Here is a 23,688-nt window from a genome sequence, read left to right on the forward strand (position 1 = left end):
CCCAGTTCTTACTTAGTACCACATTTTGGATTTCTTTACACCTAAGACTATTTTGCACAGATTTTGAAGCACTACACAGTTATTTTTGAGCAATAGCAGTGGAGATGATGGTGCATCTCATTCAGCTTGTCAGCTGGGTTCAAAGCCAGCTGCCACCACCCAGGAAGGGATTGGATTTGAGAGCATTACTCAGGAGCACTGGATGATTTGACTCAGCTGTGTCAAATATTTTCTCACCTACTGTTTTTCCAAATTTGGATTGGAGGTGAGGAAACATAAGGAGACTAAAAGTATCCTAAAGAAGGGGGCATCAGTTTGCCAAGGTATTAAAACACCCATGGTAAACTCAGTTAAACAGAGGCCAAATTCTCTCATGCCATAAGCCCACATACCAGCAGGGATATACAGATGCCACCTCTTCCCTTGGGGCACCTGCTGTGTCTGATGCCACTCAGGGCTGCACAACACAGCAGGAGGAGGGTTGTGGTATCAGGGGTTCTCATCAGCTCTCGGGGCTGTCACCCACTTGCACAGCAAACCATAATATTGCTTTTAATGTTCCACTCTGTAAATAACAACACTGCTCCCTGGCTTCTGTAAGCAACATCTCACTAATACAGCAATTTAAGTAATCTCTGAGCACAGACACTCTTACTCCAGTAGTCTCTTTTTTTCTTTCTTAAATGTTTGTTCAAACTGTTCTCAAGTTGCACAAGCCAAGTCAGGGTAATTTTCTAAACGACAGCACACTGTAACCTGCAAAGCCTGCCTGTTTCCTTGGCTCACTGCATCGCTGCAGATGCACCTCACTACTGCCACCACGTTATCCCACACCATGCAGATGCCTACGTGCTGCTCGTGGATGTTGGGCAACCTGGAGAAAAGCTGTGGCTGAAATCTGGCCGAGGTGTTGCTGTTTGCTGGTCACTGCCATGGCCTTCCAGCATTTGCTGAGTCTTGGCCCCTCTCCTGCTCTCTGCAAAGGTTTGCTTGGGGCAGCTTTTAGGTTTGGAAAACTGAGAAGGCAGAAAAGACCCAAGAAGGAACTGGGCAAAGAGTGGCAGAGGAGGACTGGAGGGGTACTGCCCTTCCAGCTCTGCAAGGGTAGAGCAAGAGCAGGATGAGGGATCACAGTCCACAGTGCCCCTGGCTGTCCTTTGAGCTCCCTCGGGATGCTCGTTCAGGAGCAGGGATTGACTGGTGAGGGGACCCCCAGCAAGGGGATGCAAACAGCTCTCCAAGCCTCACGTCACTGTTCCATTACTCCAACACGAGGCACATTTTGATCCTATAGGGAAGCTTTCCCAGTGCCTTTCTAGTGACCAGGGACTGATCAAACACTTCATGTTATCTGGGGCAGAATCTCACAGATGTTTCCTCGCAGGAACCTTGAGCAGAATAGCAAATGTTTCAACATCACATACAAAGCTGGGCCAGAGCCAACCCTTTATGGTGTTGTTTTGTGTTTGCCTATAGTATTGCATGTGCCTGTCAAATCCACTTCCTGTCTCGGATATTAGATCTGGGGATGGACAGCTTCCAAATCCTGGCCAGCTCCAAAGTAAGCTGCGCTCCACAAAAATAAAAACAATAGTATCAGAAGAAGTATAAATACTCAGATGAATAACTGTCTCTTTATTATTTCCTGGCTTGCCAGCTTACATGTGTTCCTAGGAGGGGGGCAATTTTAAAAGACATAAGCTAAATTCCTGCTGGCCAAAGAGATGAAAGTCTCTGTCGCTCTCACAGCCTTTGTATCTTACATGTCAAAGTGATATCCAACAAAATACGCATTTAAGAACCATCCTCATCCATTTTTATATTCATAGAACGGGCTTTGGATTAGGTTTGTGAGCTTGCCTGCTGTTGGGAATGTTATTTTGCTATCAGAGCATGATTTTAGACAGATAGGAAAAGTGGTGAAGTGTTACCACTGGATGTGGGATATCCAGTCTTAGGAGAAAGAATGTGACAGCCAGATAGGGAAGAAAGTCACTTGTGAGAGTGGGGATGCCCATAACAAACAAGTGGCTGGTGTTTTAAACACCAGGCCTAGACCCAGTGTCTCCTTGGCTTTAGCTTTAACCTTAGTTCTTTGGGAAAAACACTTCCAGATTTGCAACCTGGATTTACTCATTAGGGCTGGTTTAAAAGGAAAAAAAAAATGTTGTAAAATACAGCAGAATAAAAGTATCTGACTAGTTGAACAAAAAGACTAAAAGAATTTAATGTTTCTCATTTTTTAAGTAATTTCTAAATCAAATCTGAATTTTCTGGTCATTTCTATAACACTGAAGTTACAGATTTATGCCACTGAGTTGTCACAAAGACAGTGTTTGTAAGACATTGAATTCAGAAAAAGTGCACACCTAATTTAGAGAAGTTATTGCCTTAATTTTGTTTTCAACAACTGCCTTAAACTATATGAACACTACATTTAAGATATTAATAAAGAGAATAAAAACATTAACTGGTGTTCCATTATGCTATGGTTAACTGGCACTACAATGTTAAACATGCACTGAGATGTCCAGCAGCACACACAGTATTTACAGGCACAATTCCTTTGGATTTTGAGGATTGTCCTTCTAAATCACCCACAAAACTCTGAACTCCACTGATTTTCAGACTGTTTTAGTGATTTGAGCTGGTGGTTACCACCTCTCAGGCTGAGCATGAATGGGAGGAGGACTCAGAGCACACAGGAAAGCACAGGTGGGATATTTGCCACTGGGCAAGAACCTCCTGTTACCTCTACCTAAAATTATCATAATCTATTAATTTTTTTTTCTGATATTTTCAGGCTGTTCAAAACACATTTGGGCCACAATGCTGAAGAATTAAGTGGAGCTGAAGCAGCAGAAAAGATGGGAGCTGAAGACAGCATCAAAGGTGAGATGCCAGACGTGGATCCCTCACCTGCTCAGTTTTCTAACCTGGAGAATTGTTCATTAGTGGCAGATCACGACCCTTCCCTATCAGTTCACAAGCAGTTGTTAAAAGGTTCCATTCTCCCACCCCCTGGTCTGATTTATTTATTTCTCTGGGTTAAAAATGCTGTTTAACAATCTCACACCCCTTTTCCTAGAAAACAGAAATGATTCATTTGAACTGGTTTTTTTTCTTCCTCCCACCCCTGTGGTTCAGGCTATTTCATGACCATGAACTGCAGGAGTCAGAGAGGTTTTATCTGTCTGCTTTGTGCTTTGCTTTGTTGTGTCCAAGTCAGAAAGACTTTCTATTTCCTGATCATTCTGAATCGCAGGATTTCTGCTTCAATTCCCAATTTGGCTCTGCCCATTATTCATTTTTTTTTTCCTGTGTCATTTTATCTTTTCCAAGGCCAACAAAATCCTTCTGGATGACAGCTATTATTTATCCACAGGTATGTTTTTCTTACTACTGTGAAATTTTTCTTAGTATTGAAGTGAGTAACTTTGCAAACAAGACATTTTTAAAGTGCAATGAATGTCCTTCAGGATCAATGTTAGGGTGGATTAGCAAGGACACGAGACTTCAAATGTTTTGTTCATGGACTGTAGACAATTCATTGACTTGAAAATGAGAATTAAATTGAGTAAAAAGAAAAAATATTTATTCATCCTAAAGTTTCACTGGCTTTCAGAGCAAGATTTGCTTCCAGAGCTTCAAACCATTAAGAATGTCTGTTGGAACCATCCCCTATACTTAAAAAGTCTGCAGATTCCTCTGAGAATAATTATAGCTCAAAATTCCAGCTAATTTGGTTTCTTTACCCACACCTCTAGATAACAGTAGCTGTCAAGTATTATCACAGTTTGGATTTTTTCCCTGGACCACTAAATTACATTGTGCCATCAATGCAGAAGAACCATTTGTTCTGCCAGATACTGTTGGGGTTGATGGTGGCTGGCTCTGTGCACTTTGATCTCATCCAGTTGCTGCTTTGTTACTGCACAGGTCAATCCTGAAGGTAAAATTCCATTCATGTGGAGAGGAATTTTTTTTCCCCACAATTGTGATGCATGTTTGCAATTAAATTAAGTGATGTTGAATGTATTTTGTCTCACCTTTTTTTACAAATCCAAAGTTTACTTTTTTGCTTTGGGAAATACAACCTCAGCATCCAAACTCTGTTTTGAAGGTGTGTCTCAGCTTTGTAAAAGGCACAGTCACACACCAAAGTACCATTGCCCTGCTTCTCCTGCCACACCACACAGAGGCCCTGAGTAAAGGAGACACTTTATTCCCTTTAGCCAACTGCTCTGCCCTACCACTGGAGATGGGAATTGCCTCTGATCTACAGACATGGATCAGTTGGAGCAAGTCCAGAGGAAGCCATAAAGATGCTCAGAGGGCTGGAGCTTCTCTCCTCTGAAGACAAGCTGAGAGAGCTGGGGGTGTTCACCTGGAGAACAGAAGGATCCAGGGAGATTTTAGAGCCCCTTCCAGTGCCTAAAGGGGCTCCAAAACAGCTGGAGAGGGACTTTGGAAAAGGGGCTGAAATGACGGGACAAGGGGGAATGGCTTTAAGTTGAAAAAGGACAGATTTAGATTAGATATTGGGAAGCAATCCTTCCCTGGGAGGGTGATGGGGCCCTGGCACAGGCTGCCAAGAGAAGCTGTGGCTGCCCCATCCCTGGAAGTGTCCAAGTCCAGGTTGGACAGGGCTTGGAGTAACCTGGGATAGTGGAAGGTGTCCCTGCCCATGGCAGGAGGTTTGGAACTAGATGGTCTTTAAGGTCCCTTCCAACCCAAACCCTTCCATGATTCCCCCTTCCTTCATGGAGGACTGGTCCAATTCTAAATAATTCCTCCATGAGTATTTCAGACACATGGTCTCCTTTCTGGCAGCCTCCCCTACGCTAAATTCTCTCTGGTGCCTGGAACAGCTGCTTATTCCTCCAGCTTGGGCCTTTGAGATGTAAATAGTGTAATCCGACTTCAAGAGGCAAGGAAATATTAGCAGAATTTAATGTAAATATTGTATAAATCATCCCAAAATAGCACGGCCACGGGATCAGCCAAAGACACTAACTGAAAGTTAAACATACTAAGTAAATATAGACTAACTATATTCCCCTCCTGGAATTGCCTCTGGAATGGATCCAGACAGGAAATAGGTTAAAATGCAGTCTTGTGGCAGCGATATTAAAAAGCCATTGGCCTGTTTGGTGACATTTATAATGAATTTTATGTACTCCATACATTTTTAATACATGCCGAGTTAAATATTATCAAATCTATAAAAAGATTATGGAAAAAATGTCTGGTTTCATATGGGTGGACACTGCCTGGAACTCTCTCTGTGGGTTTTGTGCAAGAGAAGTGTTTGAGAGAGAACATGAAAGAGAAAAATAAAAATCCCCGCACTGCAGTTTTGGAAAACTATTACTTGTCCATCCAGAGCCCAGAAGTCATCACGTATCAAGGCAACAGAATTTCCAAGACACAAACCACAATGGGAACTAAGGACTGACATGTACTAATTCCATCCCTTACACATGCAAAGGGAGAAATATCAACTTCATTGTCTGGTGTGACTTTGTGCAGCTTCTGGGGCGGTGCAGTGGAAGTACAAAAGGACCCTTTTCCTATATGGATGCCTTTCCAGCAGGTCCCTAATCCTGCTGTAGCAAACATGACAAATAGGAGCTTTGTGCATAGGTGTTAGAAGATAAAAGGTACTCTGTCTCACCTAGAACAGTCTTGGAATATAGGTGCTTGTCTTGATGTCCAAAAGACTATTTTCCAAGGAACTACTTTGTCCAAATTGTCCACATGACAAACAGGACGGGATTTCCTGCCTCCTGCTCTCACACTGTTCCCAGACACAGCAGGAGGTGTCTATGATCCCTCCACACCCAGCATGGCTCAGCTACCCTGCAGATTCAAACCAGAGGCTGCAGGTAAAGTCCAGCACACCCAGAGGGAACCCAAATGGGTCTGGACTAACACAACCTTAATAGCAGAAAAGGCCTTTCCTGCAGTGAAGAAAACATCACAGGCAGGTTTTTGCCTGACTGAGCACCAACTCCACTTTAACAAGCAAACCAGCAGATCACCCTTGTCCTCCCCCCCAAGTCTGCCACGAAGTTCACACAAACTGCTGCCCAAACCATCAGCCCCCAGAGCTTGCTGGCCGTGGCAGAGGCACTTCCTCACTCACCTGCTGCCTTGTCAGCTTCCACAGGATCATCCTCAGGTAACAGCAGCTCCAAGGAGGAAATAAGACCTGAAGGAGTGTATCCACTTGTGATTAATCATCAACCTCCTCTTATAAGTGCTGGGCCCACAGCTGCAGTGATTTAAGCTCTAAGACCTACAAAACAACCTAGAGAGGCACTCCCTGGCTCTTGTGCTGCTCTGTGACCCTGCTGAACCTCCTGTGGTTGCTCAGAAGGCACCTGAGGAGTGGGAGGACATCTGGGAACCTGGAGTTTGGGAGTCCCCAAGTTTCAGTTCTTTATTTCAACACCAAGTTGACCTCTGGCAGCTCCCTGAGCCCTGTTCTGCTTTGGAAGGGTTGGTCCAGGGCTCTCCACAGAGTGGAGGACCCAAGGCTCACCAGTTTACAAACATCTGCAGGTGCACCCTGCCCAGAGTAGGAGTGTTTCTATTTTAAGTTGCTTAAGTGGTGCCAGAATACACTTCAAGTGCAGTCACCTAAATCCAGAGGTCAACCTCTGGTGTCTGGAACAGTTTCCTGTAAATAACTGCTGCCCTGTCACATGGAAGGGCCTGTGGAGCTGTTTGTGTCAGTGCTGGTGGAACACAGCTAGTAAAGACATGGATGTCTTCAGCACCCTGCTCACCTCTGGCCACGGAGGGACTAGCAGTGGGTGGCAGCTGCAGAGACCAAATTCCAGCTCTGCTGCTCGACATGAGCTTATTTCTTATTTTGGTAACTATCCCACATATGAATTTCTACATCTTTGCTACTTCTAAGGCAGTTTTGGGATCTCCCTTTTCGTAAATTGCTTCCAGGTCTCACACCAAGATGCTTCAGGGCAAAATTGTCCAGCACCTGGAACTAGGTAAGTAAATCCAAGTGGTGGAAGTGGGTCTTGAAGGAATTAAAATTCTACTCTTTAGGGGTCAAGAGACACTGTGAACTTAATGGGAATGATCCCAGTGCAAGCCCTGTGAAACACAAAACAGAGAGAATCATTTAATTGGTAAAGACAGCTCACAAATCACTGTCTTGTGTAGGTCCAAAGCTTGTGCTCTAGAGAATAGACCTTTCATCAAAACAGAAAGAGATAATAATGTACATCAGGAACAGCAGGAAATTTTATTATAGATTTGAAAAAAAAAAAAAGATATTTGACTTTTATTTTGTATCTCTGAAACAGAGAAAGGATCAAACTTTTCTATTACTGGGTGTTGAATTATTTATTTTACTCTGCTTAAGCAAACTTAAGCTGGTTTTCAGTTTTTGATTTCCCAGAAAATTACCCCATTTGCTTTTCAGGTATTTCATAATAGATTTCCTCATTATGAGGTATTTCTGTTTAAAAATGGCTTCTATTAAGTGCCTTCCAAATTAAATCCAGTAGAATTATATGCCTTGAGACACAGTAAAATGGAAGAATATGATTATCAGCCATCTAAATTGAACTTCTCTGCTATCATTCCATGAATAACATTAGGATTTAGCCTCGTGCCACAAAGCCAAAGTTACTTTTTATGTAAAAATCTAGCAAAACACTACATTTCAAAATTAGAATTGATTTATTTGAAGAGTGTTCCTACAGGACGGGCATTGAAGACTTGATTTCAGAGCACAGTTTTTGGTGGGATATGCTTTATCCCAAGTGTCCAGAATAACCAAAGGCAGAACTCATTTAGATACAAATCTCTTAAAACTATGCTCAAGTGGACCAGGGAACCAGAACAGCAAGGGAGAAACAAATACAGGAAGTAATGAAGTTCTGATGGATTTGTTTCATTTAGTTTTTAAAGTTACATTCTGTCTAAGAATCAAATAGGGCCAGAATAGAACGAAACCTGTTTCTTCTCCCTTCTGCATCAAGCTTTCCATGAAGTCTTTAATCAGGAAGACCAATTCCTAAGCCAGATGTGTATCCCACTGCAGGAACTCCAGTAAAACCAACACCAGTTCTCCAGAGATCCCCTCTGACACAAGGAAAGGTACAATCCAGCCCAGCCCAGCTTGACTTCACCTGCAAAGCAGCCAACTGTGTGCTGGGGGGGATTTTTCCCCATTGACACTGGTGGGGAGCCAAGGAATGTTCCCAAAGGCTGATGCTGGAACCACGGGACAGGGACTCGGTCGCTCCGTTCCCAGCGCTGACGTGACACAAACTGGGACAAGTCACTTCCCGAGGTGTCCCAGCCAAACCAGTGCCTGTGAGCAACTGTGACTGGCCTGCACAGACACTCACACTGTGCATCCCCAGCTGCTGCTGAATCCAACAAATGCAGCGAATCAGTGAGTTCTCCAGAACTGCCCCCAGCTGCTCAGTGGAAGCTGTTCCTCTCTCAGGCCTGGTTTGGGATGTGAGTGCTGGGAAGAGGAATGTGGACGGAGGAATGACGGAGTGCACGAACTCTCGGAGCACTCAGTGTTCTCAGAAATGTAAATAACACCACCAAACACCACATGGGATATGTAAGCTTCTTTAATAATAATAAATTTATGAAGTGGCAGGAAGCCACCACTTTGTAAACCGATTTTACTCAATCACAGTCCCTCTATTGTTTTCCTCATTTAACGTGAATACATTCTGTAATTTGTATGTGAAACAACTACACAGAGATATGTTCTGAACCCCTCTTGCTGATTTCACTGGTCAGAAAAACATTAAACATGCGGAAACAGCACCTTATTAAAACTATAGGCCTTTTCTCATTACATCTCCTTTTCCTAAGCTAAAATGTCTCTGAATAAGCCAAGTCTACAGAGTTTTTTTACTTTGTCCCGTGTTCTGAGATGTAGAGGGGCCTGCAGAGACGTCTGATAAAACCTCACATATAATAAGTAATTCAGAAGGCTTTGTAAGCAATAGCTGCAGTTGCTTCTTCAGACTAGAGAGAGCTTCTCATGCATTAATGCACTTAGTTAGGTTTGGTGAGGAGCTCAGAGGAGGACATGCCCTCTTCCTGATACAGTTAGTTGAGCCTGGACTCTGCACCACTGATATTGTTCAGCAACTGTGTGCACCAATAATTTAAAAAAAAAAAACAATACATCAGGCTGTTCTTATCAGAAACAAATAATAAATCTTATCATGATAGTAAAAAAAAAAAAATGGCAATTTCTGATGTGTGACATTTTCATTGCTTGAGAATGAATCAGTGCAAAGTGAGGTAACCCACACCCCCATCCCTCGGGGCTGGGGCGCGTTAAACCAGGCGCCGTCTCTTGGAATCCCTCTCCATGTCTTCAGTGGGAGAGTCTCCATTGCACCCAAGAGGAGACACCAAGTTTAGCAAAGGGTCTTCAGATGCCCCTCCAAACAGGGACAGCAACAAAGCCACGCCATAGCCAGTAGCTCGTTCACCCTAGAACAGAACCAGAACCACACAGTTCGCACCTTGGATTGTATGAACCAAATTTAGTTTTAATTTACCCCCTCACTCAGTCAGAGGAATGATGGTGAAGAGCCACAGCCAACACTCAGGGTCCCTGGCAGGCCTTGTGCTGCTGTATCCTCACTGCTACTGGAATCTGTCCTGGCTGGATTAACCCAACACATCGGCTGATTCACATGAGAACAGAGCTCACACTGACTCGAGCCTGGATTTACACCAGCATTGTTCAGGGCAGGGAATCTTCCACCCAGCCTGAGCATGGATTTGGAGCTGAAGCTGAATAAACTGAGTTTAAAAAAAAAAGAGGCAGGGGGAGTAAATTGGCTTGGTTTTTAGAAAAAAAAAATAATATTCACAAGTTCCATCAAAGGGAGGAGGGGAAACCCCCAAGAGGGAACATGTTTTCTCTGCTGCAGGTCAGCAGGCAGGATGATCAACTCTGGTCAATCATCTTAAAACAACATGGGTGAAAATGGAAGGCTGGGATTACTGCCATGAACAGAAAGCAGGCAAGTTGTCAAAGCCTACAATGATAAAGATGTTGCTGATTAAAGTGTCTGTTAGAATATTTTTAGAACCGAAATGAAAAATACAAACATGAAACTACCAAACCAAAGAAATTCGCAACAGAGACGACGAGTCAGCTTTTCCCAAGAACTCTTCTCCTCCTGTTTCTGTCCCTCTGAACTGGATGGACACAACTCAGAGCCCCTGCAGGTGTCTTTACCCACCACAAGAACATACTCACTGCGTGCACGGGCGCAGCAATGTCTATATGGACCCAGACCCCAGGCCAGTCGAAGCCGATGTGGGAAGCAATGAAGAGCCCGGCACAGGAGCTTGGAGTATTGTCTCTGTCCTGCAGGAACAGTAAACATACAGTTGGTCTTGTAAGAAAAGGAAATGGCAATGGTTTATTCTGCCTACAAAAAAGGCAGTTATGCAAATCTTGTTCAAAGCTTAATCAATGGCCCTAAACCAAACCATCTATGCTGTAAATCCTTTGAATCTGTCCCTGGTAGCAGTCCCTGCTCAATTCCTGCTCTGCCCACGCTCCTTCTTGTAGTGTTGCTGGAACTTAACTGCACATTGTGACTCTCAAATGCAGCAAAAGCAGCTGCAGCAATTCCTGAGGTCTCTGTCCTCAGTTTCCAGTTACAGCCTCTGCTGGTTATGCATGATCTGAGGAATACCCGTCTTAACTTCCTACACAGTCTCCATCCAGGAATGGATTCATTTAGGGCCATGTTTAACAGGCAAGCAGCACAAAGACACCTTTGCAGCTGACCACCCCATTTAAAACTGACACTGAATGTCACTGCAGCCACATACAAACTGCAAAGCCCCAGGGAAAAGGCCCTGAAGTTCAGAACAATACGGCCACTTCTGAAAGATTAGAACCCCCAGGAAGAGCTTCCAGCCAGCTACCAGCAGGCCAGCACACTGCCCAGAAAACACACATTTTTAGGTAATAAAGAAATTTAAAAGAAAAAAAAAATCATTCTTACTGCCACAGAGTTCTTCATATCAGCTACAGCAGAGGTAAATTCACTGAAGTGCAGCTCAGGGCAATACACCAGAGGATGGACCAAGTCTCCACAGTTCCTGCCAGCTTTAACACAAGCCTTTTCCCACTCTTCATTATTGGTAAGGACAGCAGCATGGTACTTTCCTGTAGCAATTCCCTAGTGAGACAAGAGACAAAATCAGGAGGAAGTCACCTTAACTGTGCTGGGCAGGATAATTCTGTACTATTCTCCCTCACCATCAAGAACTGCTTTCCATCTAACAAAACTACCAAGAAAAAATGGCTCAGAACTACTCCACAATAAATTAATGCTACAAAGACATTGTAGCTCCTGCTGAATCTTTTAAATTTTCTGAGAATCCATTCTGTGGTGAAAGTCTTCATTTGTATGTCCTATTCAAATCACTGTCCCAAAACCATATTTATTTGTAATTACTGAGTAAGCAAACTCTATCACTTTGGAATTATTCATCCTTAGAATTAAATAAGAAACAAATTATAAATAAAAAATCTAAAATGCACACAAAGAGGATACCCCAGCAATGTGTGTCCATCACAGCCTGAATGTAACACCCTGATTCATTGGAAAGGTTGCTTCCCTCCAAACACACGAAACCCAGGAGCCACCAACAAACCACTTTTCCAGTAGGACAACGATGGGAAAGGATTCAGTTCAAAGGATTGATGTTTACACCACTATATGCAACATTCTTGCTTCTAAAATTTGCCACCGTTTCTCCTCCTGATATGAACACCAGTTCATTCTCTAGAAAATTACACCACAAGAATAACTGCTCCCTGCTCACCAGCCATTCCGGGGCAGTACCTGAGCTCCAGTAAGAGTGGCCATGTCCAGGATGATGTCAGCTCCAAGATCTTTGCATGCATAAGCTACTCCATCAGCCAGTATCAGTCTGCCTTCTGCATCAGTGTTATTGATTTCCACAGTTCTAGGAGCAAGAGAGAGGGCATTTAAGACAAGAGTGCTTCAGGCTGGGAGTTAAGACTCACCTGCCTGGACTAGAACACTGGAGGAGAGCAGAGTCAAACACAATGTGCTTTCTTATTTGACCCTGACAGTCTGTACAGCTGCTTATTCCCCAGCTCCAAGCATCCAGAGCACACATGGAAAAGGGATATGACAGCACTGTACTCATGGCAGGGTCTACTTGTTGGGCCTGTGTGATGCTCAGCATGTTGAGCTGGGATTCTACAAATTACTGCCACAGAGGTCACATACCCTGCTTCAAAGAGATTCTGATCAATGGTAACCTCTGTGACTGAGACAACAGGGACTACAGATGGATACAGAACACTGGCTGTACTAAAAAAAAAAAACACCTAAATTTGAGTGACCTAAGGAATCAGCTCATATTATATATATGTACTTTGCTATGTATTTACACACTCAACAGAAAACTCTAAGCACACTTAAAACTCACTGCTATGGCTGCCTGAAACACTATCATCAATATTTAGGGAAACTGATTAGGGGCAGGTTCACCATTTACATGGCTCTCAGGTAAACAGAACCAAAAATCATGTTTGCTCTCAGTTTCTGGGAAAAGGACAAACACAATCTTACTTTCCAGAGTAAAGAACATGAATGTCATCAGGTCTTGTTGCCCGTGGTCCGACTGCGTTCTCGGCCAGACAAAAAACAGCATGAAGATTGTCTTTAAAACCCTGTAAAAACCACGGGAGAGAAATGGCTTTTGAGTCACATCAAGCTAATTTATTTGGACTGAAATCAGTGAGGGATTATGACTTCTTGACAATAATGCCACTAATTTCATGGGAAATCTGTGTTTCTTGGAGGGTGAAGTGGGTGTTTGTCAGGTTTTTTTCATGTATCATTCCTGCTGGGAGGCACACAGCATCTTCAACCTGTTTATTTTCCCCTTAGCCTACAGCCTTCTGGTATATCTCATACTGGTTTGCTTTGGTTTAAAATCAATTATGGATGATATTTTAAAATCTATGATGATTTTGTTATTTATGCAGTAGTTGTATTGTGTGGAGGGATCCTGGAACAGACAGGGAGACAGCAGACTTTAACAAACAAAAACACAGTTCCTCCTCAACTGGGATAGTTAGTCCTAATAACATTAGATCCTGAGGGAAACCAGGGCCAGTTTCACTGTTAATCTCTTGCTAGAAGTCCCTGGCTGAAGAAATCTGGGCTTCCTGAACCAGCTCATGTTCTGAAGTCTAAAGGGCAAATGCATCAATCAAAGCCTTTCAAAATAACGGGCAGCATCTGGAAGCCAGAAGGTAACTTTGCAGCTTCTCATCCAGTTAAATGGGCAAACAGCATTGCTGGTGAGACAACCTTCCATCCATGACCCTCTGCTCTTCCAAAATGGTCTGTGCTGCAACCCCCCACTCTGTTCACAGTATCTCACTGGACTGCACTGAATTTTCCTCCTCCTAGAGAGACGTGAAAATCTGCTTCCAGTATCAGTTGCCCTTTCCTGAATCTCATTCTGCCTGTAGCTCTCCAAAAGCAGCATTCACTGTGTTAACATGCAGGATCAAGAAAGAATTCAAAAATTTGAGTGTTTTTCTCTTCTCCATTGTGTTAGAAAGCTCGCAATAGATGAAATGCATGTTTCTAGGAAAAAAAAAATCACTTGCTGAATTTTGCTATCCAAAGCCTTTTAAAACCACATTGTGAAACTGCTGAGCAGCATGCAGGCAGGTATTTTCTGAGGATAGATAATAACCTCTGCCCCTCTTCCCACTGAGCTTTCTATCCAAAACCCATTTCCCAGTTCAGTCTCTGTGACAAAGCATAGCTCATTTAAACCTCTTCCAGCTTTCATCCTTAAAATCATTTAAAAAAACCAGTTTTGAAACAGTAACAAGAACAAATTCTTCCCACTGCCTATCTGAACATGTTTTCTGCAGGGATGACATTAACAGGTCTTCTTACATGAGGTTGTAAAATTAAGCACTGAGCTCATTCTTTTGTTTTTACACATAAAGGCACAGATTCTCCAGGCTCAGTTGGCCCAAACCTATCAGTGCCAGTTTATTCACTGTTACAGGAATTGTATATATGACAGATCACCTGCATTCACATCTGCTGTGATTGTGAATGGACTTCTCTCAGTGCAGATAATCACACACAAAACTGCTCTGGAAACAAGGACTGAATCACTGAAAGAACAACATCCATGGCTTTCCCAGACTCTCCCAAAGCCCTGTGTAAGTTCCAGCTCATGTCCCTTGCAAACCTGTAATTTAACTTTCTGAAGGACTTAATTATGGCAAGGTAGTCGTTCTGCCTAAGATGCAGCTCACACATCTGGTTTCAATTTTAATTCTCTGCAGATAACTGCGAAGTTTACAATCTTTCCATATCAAACACGCTGCCAGGGCCAAGGCACAGAGCTAAACTATTGGGAAATGGGAATTTGGCAGTGATCAGCCCCTGGATGAAGCTTCCATCAGATCTATGCATTAATCTGCAGCAGTAAATATTCTTTGAACTTTGGATACTCCTTGGAGGCAAGAGCTGCTCTGTCAGCAAGACTCAGTCATTGGATTTGTGGAGAGGGCAGAGTTTTATTGGCAGCAGCCACTTTTCCCCAGCTCATACTGTTAAAGTGCAATATGCATTTTTTAAATTCTTCATATTTCAATACCTGGCTTCTTCTCAGCTCCCCCAGTACTTTCTGACCACAGAAGCAAACCAACAAGCAGCTCCTGGTGAGACTAGAGCTGCCATTTCCCCAGTAGGTTAATATTAGACCTGGCACAGGATTTGGAACATAGAAAGACTTCATATCCCAGAGTTGCTCATCCCCTTCTTTGCTAAGGTGACGACAGCTGCCCCAAATCCCACAGCTTAAACAAAATCAGCACTGGATAACTCAAGTAAAGATCTGATTCAAGGAACTAGAAACCACTTAGTCCACAGAACCAACTCTGAAATTCAAGAGAGACTTTTGAAAAAAAAAAAAAATCAGCACTCAAGGAATTTCTCACAATTCTCAAGATCCCAGTAAAGATGTGAAATATTCTCCTGAAATAGCAGAGAGCAGGGTGGCTCCAGCTCACTCACAGCAGTGTCAGGTCAGACCTTCAGGATTAGACCGGCCTCCATATCTGGGAATACATCCAAAAGCCAGACTGCTCCTTGGCAATGCTGGGATACATGATATCAATTAACACATTTTACTTACTTGCTTTACAGTGGCTTTGAAGGCACCCAAAATAGCAGCTGCTCCACCACAGTCTCGTTTCATTCCAGGCATAGTAGTCTGTTTAAACAGAACCATAGAATATTTTTTTCTCTTTAAAAGAGAATTTCACAGTAATGCCTGCTAGAACTAGTGTTTCTGATGCTTCTGTGACTCTGGCTTTGACAGTGCTCAGCTGCAGCAGAAACAAGGAACATGTGCATCTATTTACTGGTGGATCTGGCCTTAGAACTGAAAAATACTAAACCTTTGGTGCTAATTTGTTAGAAAAGTAAAATTAAAAGGGTTGTTTACAAGTTTCACACTGAGGCTAACTCCAGTGGGTTTTGGTTTAATCTCTGAAATCAGAAATTAAACATCTTTGTTTCTAGCTTTCTCCTAGCAGTGGGCAACATTTAAAGGGTAAAATATCAGGTTGCTATTTAATTGCTCTGTAAAGTGTTCCTTGAATCCCATTTGGTCTTCACCCCTAATAGTTTGTGTCCATATGCATGAGAGTAGATCAAGCCTTTACTCAAAAAAATGTCCTTTGGTTTCCTACAGACATTAACTGAATTATTTTCATCAGAAAAGTAAAGGCAGCAGCAGAACAAGTGTTTCTGTACCTTTCCCTTAATGCTGAGTCCTCCAGTGTCATACACAATACCTTTGCCCACCCAAGCAATGGTCTGTGTTGCACCATCGGGAGTGTGACTGAGAACTGCCAGGGCTGGAGGATGCAGAGCTGCCTTGCCAACTCCATAGATACCTGGAAAACAGAGAATTAAACCATTGGTGGGGAAGAAAGACTGTGGGGAGCACCTGTGGCTATTTTCTGTAAAACATCCTGGAATATTAAAAAAAAAACTGTTTAAAAATGCACAAATAAAATATTACAATGGAGATGGCAAAACATTCCAATTAAATGCTAGGAAAAAAGTGGAATATTCAACAAGATATACCTCCAAAGCCTCTCTCTTTCAGCTCCTCATCTCGGATAATGGTAGGAGTAATCCCGAGATCCTTGCCAACTTTTTTGATTTCCTTAATCATTGAAAGAGAAAGGACATTGTCAGTCAGTCATCAGGACACATTTGTGCCTTTCCACAAGTATGGGTACCCAATTAAAGGGTTTGTGTGATTTTTGCATGCATACACATACAAACATTCACAATTTTGGGAGTGGTGTAGGTTTTCCAGTGGCCTAATTCCACTGAGACATCCTTGCCTTACTATGGCATGAAATACAAATTTGACCTTTAAGCTCTGCCAGTAAAAGAAATCTTCAGAGGTAAAGGCCAACTGCTCACTCTGTTGGATCATGATGCAATAGGACAGGAATAATTTCATTCTCAACAGCTTTATGGATCCTTATGATAAAGCTCATTTGGAAATATGTCAACTGTCCCATAATTTCAGAAACTCTTATCACCATCAGGCTTAAGACAAGAAGCCAGTGTATAACCAAAGCAAGAACTCCTGTCTTCTGCCTCCCAGTGTACTGTCCAAGCTGTACACTCTGCCTCCTTCCAACTTTGCAAAGTTCTACAAAATGTTAAAGGCCAAAGAAACAGCCTCAGCATCTCTGGTTTGATGTGCTTCCCACTGCTGACATACAGGTTTTGCTAGGAGACAGCTACAGTAGGTTTAGATTACTGTAGTCTAGACTTACAATTAGTAACTCTTACTCATCAGGTGCATTACCCACCTCCAGGAAGTTATCTGTGTTCATCTCATTGCACGGGGTGTCCACGATCCGAGCAGCCAGCCTGACTCCCTCTGTAGCACTTGCCAGGCACTACAGAAAGAAGGGAGGACACCTGAGAAGGGGCCTTGGCTTGGCTGGGTTTTGGCACAGCTTTGCATTTAGCCCTGTGCAGCCAACACCAGATGTGTGGTTCCTCTGGAGCACATTAATGCTTAACTGCAAGCACCAAAGGCACTGCAGAGTATTAAATAATGTTAACCAAGCTAACCATTACTTCTTGTATGAGTCAAACTTTTCCATGTGCTCTAATTTCTAAGCCACTGGGTTCCTTCCCCCAGTGAACTGATATTGCAAAATTAGTAGACTTCTCCACTATCAGAGGAATACCAGGAAGGCAATGTGAGGTGGAGGAAAGAGAGATGAGAGGAAGCTAATTCAGGAAGTCACAATGAGCTTATGGGCTGCTCAGGTTGGAAGCCTGCAGAGATTGTGTAATCTACAACATGGGAAACTGCAGAGTTTGTACATGGCAGGCAGAGTGGCTGAGGGTAATAGAGATTACTAAAGCAACACATTCTATATGGCAGGCCCATGGGGAATGTGGAATATTTTATATTTGTGTTAAACATGTCTGTATCTGTTTCCTCATCCCTGTGGCAAAATGGTCTGACCTTCACCTGGACTGAGTAAAAACTTATCTGGGCAAGAGTGGGCAGAATCAAAATGATCAATGGTGAGCATGCCAAAGCTGTTTCCTTCAAGAAGGTTCTTTCTGGCAAAAAAGGACAATGGGGACACAAGACACTAAGCTTCAACTTTTAACCCCCTGAATCAACAACTTGGAGCTGTAAGACTAGGGGGAAGGAAACTCTGTGCAAGCTCTGCAGGAGCCACACTACACTGAAGACCACACACAGCAGATGGGCAAGTCAAGATGGGTTTCACAGGAATCTGAGGTGTTGGACAGTCACTTGTGCTGAGGTACTTGAAGTTTGGCTTGGCCAGACCAGCCTAAGGACTCCACACGTTTTGTATCTCAGCAGACTCATAAACCTTGGCTTGCTTTGGAATGGTGCCCGATTCCCTACAATTACTTTTGATTGCTTCACTTTCCCTAAAGGGATAAGGACCTCCTCTGGAGCCAAGCTTAGTCTGGAGTGACTCCCCCTTAAGGCCATGCAGGTAAATGGAGGTGATCTGACCCAAAGGCCAAGCCCCAGGGGAACAGCAGGACTTACAGAAATGAGCTGTGCCTGTGTTTGTGTTTCCAGGGTACTCCAGAGAACCTGGATAATGGCAGCCTTTAATAAGTGCCTTGTAAAACTATGACAATCCCTGCTAGTCCTCACCATAAAATCTCCTGAACAATGCAACAGGCGTAAAATACAAGTGTCAAGGGAGAGGTTTAGATAAAAACATCCTACTACATGCCTCTTCCATGTTCTACATTAGCTCCCTGGTGCTGGCTGAATTTAGGGGGTGCAAACTCAGTTTGGAGGAAGCCAGTCGTAGTTTTGGCATTGAGATCAAGGGAAGAACGGGAGGTAGAAATAACTGCAGCTTCAAGTTAAAAATAACCCAAGTGGTTTGGAATCTACCTATCTGAAGGAACTATTTTTGACACCAGTGAACTGATTTTTCTGATTCGGGGCATGAAAAAATTGTGTGATCAACAGTTGTACTCATAGCATTCCTGTCTCTGCCACTTTCCTGAAAAATGGTCTGGCACCATTTGCTGGGGCCAAATCAGTTCACAGAGTAAGGATCAAGTAGAGAGGAAAAGATACTGAAAAAAAAGTACCCTAAAGCTGCAATTCTGTGAATTTCACATGCAGCAACACCATATCCTTTGTCAAATCCACTGTCTAAACTTCTACGGGATTTGTACAACCTCACTGATCAGCTAAGGCAGCATCCATCTGTACTGAAGCACAGAACCTGGAGCACTGAACAGGGAACTCCCTAACAGCTTAACAGCAAACCTTGGAATAGCTTTTAAGTTTATGGATCTTGAAGAGGAACAAAAAAAGTGACAAGCCCAGCCATGGAAGGCAATGTAATATTAAAGGCTAAAAATACACTATTTGCATCTATGATATACATACTTCCTTGTGCTATTTGTTTGGTGTTTTCCACCTCTGAAATCTAAACTCCAAATAATATCTTCAGCCTTTGCTGCACTAATATTTCAATATTGCTACAAGTAATAGTTCAATATTTGTCCTCACAGGTGCTGTGAATGGATCCATTTCAAGGAACTTTGACCTAGGATAATTTATGATTTTAGATACAACACCCGTTCCATATGTAGCTTGAGGCAGATGTATTTGTGCACGCAACAAACGGAAGGAAAAAAACATTTCAGGGAATAATGGGAAAAAATGACAGAAAAACCCACAAAAATCTTACTTTAAGTGTGGCCACTTCTATTGGTCCATTGTTCTGTCCAACCAGGAAGAACTCCACTGTGACAGTTTTCTTCTCCGTGCGTCTGGACGCGCTGGAGCGGTGTGTGAACAGCGGGAAAGCCCTGGCCAAGGCACAGGCAGAAGCGAAGACTTCAGACCTCTCACAGACCATCTGAAACACCAGCCAGCAGGGAAACACGTCAGACAACACCAGGGGATGGGGGACATGGCATTTAAAAGGATCTGTTACCTGGGGTATTATTGGTGAAGAGGGAAAAAACGGAGGTGGGTGGGAAATAACCGATCTCTGAGTCAAGACGTGCTCATTCGTCATGTTTTGCATGGATGAACAGACCCACACTGAACTGGTTCATTCCCATATGGAAATGAATTACACTGTTGGACTGTGTGGGAATTAGTACATCCTTATAAGGGAGCTGGACTGTTTTAATTACACTACTGCAATTAACACAGGTTAGCTAACAGATCAAGACAAAAAAAAAGGCATGGGAACCACCAATATGTGCTCAGAACAAATGAAACAAATTTTATGAGAATGTGGCTAATATTAACCCGAAAGCTTTTTAACAGGGAGAATATTTTTCTGAAGTTCATTACAGAAATTACCAATGGAAAGCAGTTTTAGCTAAACATTTTCAAATTAACACCAAGGGTAAAAATTAAGTAGAGTAATTACTCTTGCAAATAAGTTTTTCAAGTGAAGAGTATAATTAAATTTTTTTACTGGCACGGATTGCCTGAGTCTCCTCTGACAACCTACAGATCTGATATAATCTGGAGAAGCCATAGAAACAAATCAATTCATCAGGCTCATACAGAAGATGACCAAAGCAGTCTAAGAGCCTGTCCTGCAAAGGACTCACACTGGAGCATTAGTTTGCATCAGGACTTTTAAAACTCACTGAATAACACAAACAAGGCACCTTTCATCGGTTATGTGATACACCCATTGCATCCTGCATGCACCCTACATCAGTCTCCCAAAGCATTGTGCTAACATCATAAATTCCAGTTTGGAAAAAGGGAATGCCTTTGCATGGGCATTCCTAGTTGAAGATGTCCCATACATATCCAACCTTAATTCCCTCCAACTGCTTGAGCATGCCCAGGCTACTGCAGTCAGGTCTTGCTTACGTGTCAGTGCAAAACCACTTGTGTCAGTGTAATTACAAAACGTGTCCACCTCCCGTCTCCTTGGAGACAGCTGAAATCCAGGGAAAGTCGAGAAAACACTCAACCAGACATTTCACCAGGGACATTTTAACAGCCACTTACAACGATGCATCTGTTGACACCTCCCGGCAGGCAGTTTCTGACCAGGCGGGTGATGAACTGTGCCGCAGACGGGCTGTTGTGCCGGCTCACCCTGGACGGCAGCGCGGCCACCGTGGCGTAGTTCAGGTAGAGAGGGCAGCTGTCCGTGGGGTTTGGGTTCAGGGTGCTCAGAGCAGACTGCCATATCTGGGGGGGGAAAAGAAGAATTTAAAGACAAGGAACGGTGTCAGACTTTTCTCTCCATCTCGTTCCCACTATAGGCACTCTTTTAATGGCAAGGATTTCAGGTGCTGGAAACAAAGAAGCTGTGCGTGCACTTTTAAGTGCAACAACCCTCTGAAGTGAAAAGAAACAGGAAATTTGACAAACCTGTTTATTAACCAGAAAATACAAACGTACTTTCCATTACAAGCATCTGTTCTAAGCCATATGAACCACAATTTAAAACCACACTATTTAGTGCAAAGGCTGCTTCAGAGCTTCAAGTTGAGACAGTTTTCCTACCGATAAATAGAAGGACTGATTTACCAGCCCTGAACTACTGTTTCACATAGCAATTTAATTAAAACCAAACTAACCCAATAAAGGTAAATATTGTCTTAAGAGACTGGGGAGAGCCCTGCAAAATAAAAAAACCCAGCGACCTAAAAGCCGCAATGCCAAACGTTCATCATTTCACCACAAGCCATCACCACCACCTCAACAAACAGATCCGCAGTGGCTGGGGAGGGAGGGGGCTCTTAACGCCAACTGTGTCCCCTCGCAGGGGGCAACGCGCCTTCCCCCGCCGCGGTGGGCACAGGGGATGCGGGACCGGCTGCCCCGGGCGCAGCAACAGGCTCGGGCCGGACCCGCCGAGGATTCCCGGGGCTCCAGGCCGGGTCCCCAGGAATGTGGGCACCGCAGCAGCCGCGGGCCGGGATCCGCCGCCGCCCCACGCGGCCGCCGGGGCCGGGCGGACACGCGGCGCGGGGCCCGCGGGCGGTGCCGGGGCTCTGAGGGCTCTGAGGGGACGCGGCCCCCGCGGCGCGGCCTCACCTCCTCGGTGACCCGCGGCTGCAGCTTCCCCCGCAGCTGCGCCCAGGGCAGGCGGTGCAGGTTGTGCAGCTGCCCCAGCACGAGCAGCGGGCGGCTCTGCGGGTCCGCCTCGCCCGCGCTGGCCTGGAACTGCAGCTGCACGTTCGCCATCTTCCTGCCCGGCCCGGCCGCTCCGCCCCGCCCGGGCCCGGCTCCGCGGGGCGGGGACGCGCCGGGTCACGGGAGCGCCGGGACACGGCCCCGGGACAGCGGGCACGGCAGCGGGCACGGACCGTGCCTTGGAGTCCGCTGAAATGGTTGGGTTTAAACGTAATACAGGTTTTATTCTATTTTTTTTTTTTTTTATATTTGCCAAGCGCCTCCTTGGTCAGTAGGCAATTATCATAGGAACCCATCGGGTTCATCCCGTCCAGCTGCTGGCCCTGCACGGACACCCCAACAATCCCACCCCAACAATCCCACCCTGTGCCTGAGAGCGTTGTCCAAGCGCTCCCTGAACTTCGGTGCCGTGGCCACTTCCCTGGGGAACCTGATACTCGTTGATCTGCATCCAGGAAAGCCGGGAAGGTCCGAGTAACAGAAAGGGAGGAAAAGAGAAACCTGATGCATGTAATAGAAATACATCTAAAAAGAGGGAAAAAAAACAAACACCCAAACAAAACAGAAGACAAAACCCAACAAAACCTAGGCTGAATTCCAGGAAAAAAACTTCCACACAGCAAGGTCTTACTCGGCATCTGAAGTGACATTATGGAAACTTTATTGCCTGATGCATTTAAAATTGCTCTGAATAAAAGTTGTAGGAACATCTGTTGCAGAGGTCGGTCGTGCATCCTCACAGACAGGACGGTAACTCAATAAACAAGCTCCAACTTTAACGAGTCTTTACGGAGCCACAGAACACGCACTGTTCAGGGGGTCACTGTTATCCCGATACATTGGGACAGTGTGGGAGATAGGAATGACAGTACACACAGCAATTCAGGATTGAGGCATTCCAAGGATTCTGCCAGGCAGTAAACTCCCAGTCATTGAGTGTCCCTGCTACTGTCAGAGTACAAATACAGCACATTCCCCGAATCCAGTGTCTGAAAGGCAAGCAAAATAGTAGGAAACACTCACCTAGCCCAGAATCCTTCTTTTGTCAGTTAAGGACAGCAGAGGAGTGTCCTCATGAAGGGAATAGACTGAGGAAATCAATCCTACCTACAGAAATTCCCTGTGAATGTCCCACCAGCAGCAGCTGCAAACATTTCTATTTGCATGGGCCATGGCAGAAGCTGCAGCCAGGACCTGTCTTCCAATTATTGATCCTCTACAAGTACTTGTGGAATCAAGCCACTAAAACATCATCTTACATAATCCATCATAATTAATATGCAAAATTATAATGAATTCCCTATTTTAATGGCTTTTATTCAAGAAGGCTGTTGGGTTTGGGGTTTATTTTATAGTAAACATATTTTTTTCCCAACAAAATTGGTTTCACTGCCACCTATCCATGAACTTACATTTTGCAATGCTGTACCAAAAGCAAACTTTCCAAAGATTTAAGCAAAGGAGTTAAGACTTTTAAGTAGTTCATAAAAGCAAACCTTAAATCAATACAATCCAGGCAATCTCAGTAAACACCTCACCAATTACAGTTATTCAAATTTTAGCACATTCCAAAAATCACCAAGCAAAAAACCAATTCTTCTGTTTTACTTTTCAATTTCTAGAGAAAACCTGCAGTAGAAATAAATTTGCTATTACAGTGCTTTTAATGCTGTCCTTCCTGCATATGACTCCAACTGATTTCTGTTAACAAGTAGCAGCTCATTTTTTGCATGCTTACATGCATTTTAATGGAGAAATTCTGTACAAGCCAATGGCTTTATAGGCCATTCCCTCCAGGTGAGGAGCCACAGATTCTTGGGAGATGCTCCAGCACTGCTCCTCTGTTCCTTTGTAAGGAATCAGAGCTTCCATACAAGCTGAGAAGAA

At 43.9% G+C, this 23,688-nt stretch overlaps 1 protein-coding gene across 2 annotated transcripts; it reads right to left on the reverse strand.

The window, feature by feature from the left end:
* Positions 1-8,606: 8,606 nt before the first annotated feature.
* On the reverse strand, positions 8,607-21,897 carry NPEPL1 (aminopeptidase like 1). 2 transcript variants are annotated; one of them, XM_064674119.1, is made up of 12 exons: positions 21,703-21,895; positions 20,665-20,850; positions 19,370-19,540; positions 16,961-17,050; positions 16,215-16,296; positions 15,879-16,021; positions 15,256-15,333; positions 12,651-12,751; positions 11,892-12,015; positions 11,046-11,222; positions 10,286-10,396; positions 8,607-9,507 (listed from the first exon to the last, which is right to left on the reverse strand). In XM_064674119.1, exons 1-12 carry the CDS (start codon positions 21,850-21,852, stop codon positions 9,349-9,351), a joined length of 1,572 nt encoding a protein of 523 aa, XP_064530189.1. In that variant the 5' UTR covers positions 21,853-21,895; the 3' UTR covers positions 8,607-9,348. The 2 variants fall into 2 exon arrangements, with proteins under 2 accessions (XP_064530189.1, XP_064530190.1); XM_064674120.1 differs by lacking the exon at positions 8,607-9,507 and adding an exon at positions 9,541-9,822 and having other exon boundaries at positions 21,703-21,897.
* Between the last annotated feature and the right edge of the window lie 1,791 nt (positions 21,898-23,688).

This window comes from Pseudopipra pipra, chromosome 17 (assembly GCF_036250125.1).
Source record: "Pseudopipra pipra isolate bDixPip1 chromosome 17, bDixPip1.hap1, whole genome shotgun sequence".
NCBI classification, from domain to species: Eukaryota; Metazoa; Chordata; class Aves; order Passeriformes; family Pipridae; genus Pseudopipra; species Pseudopipra pipra.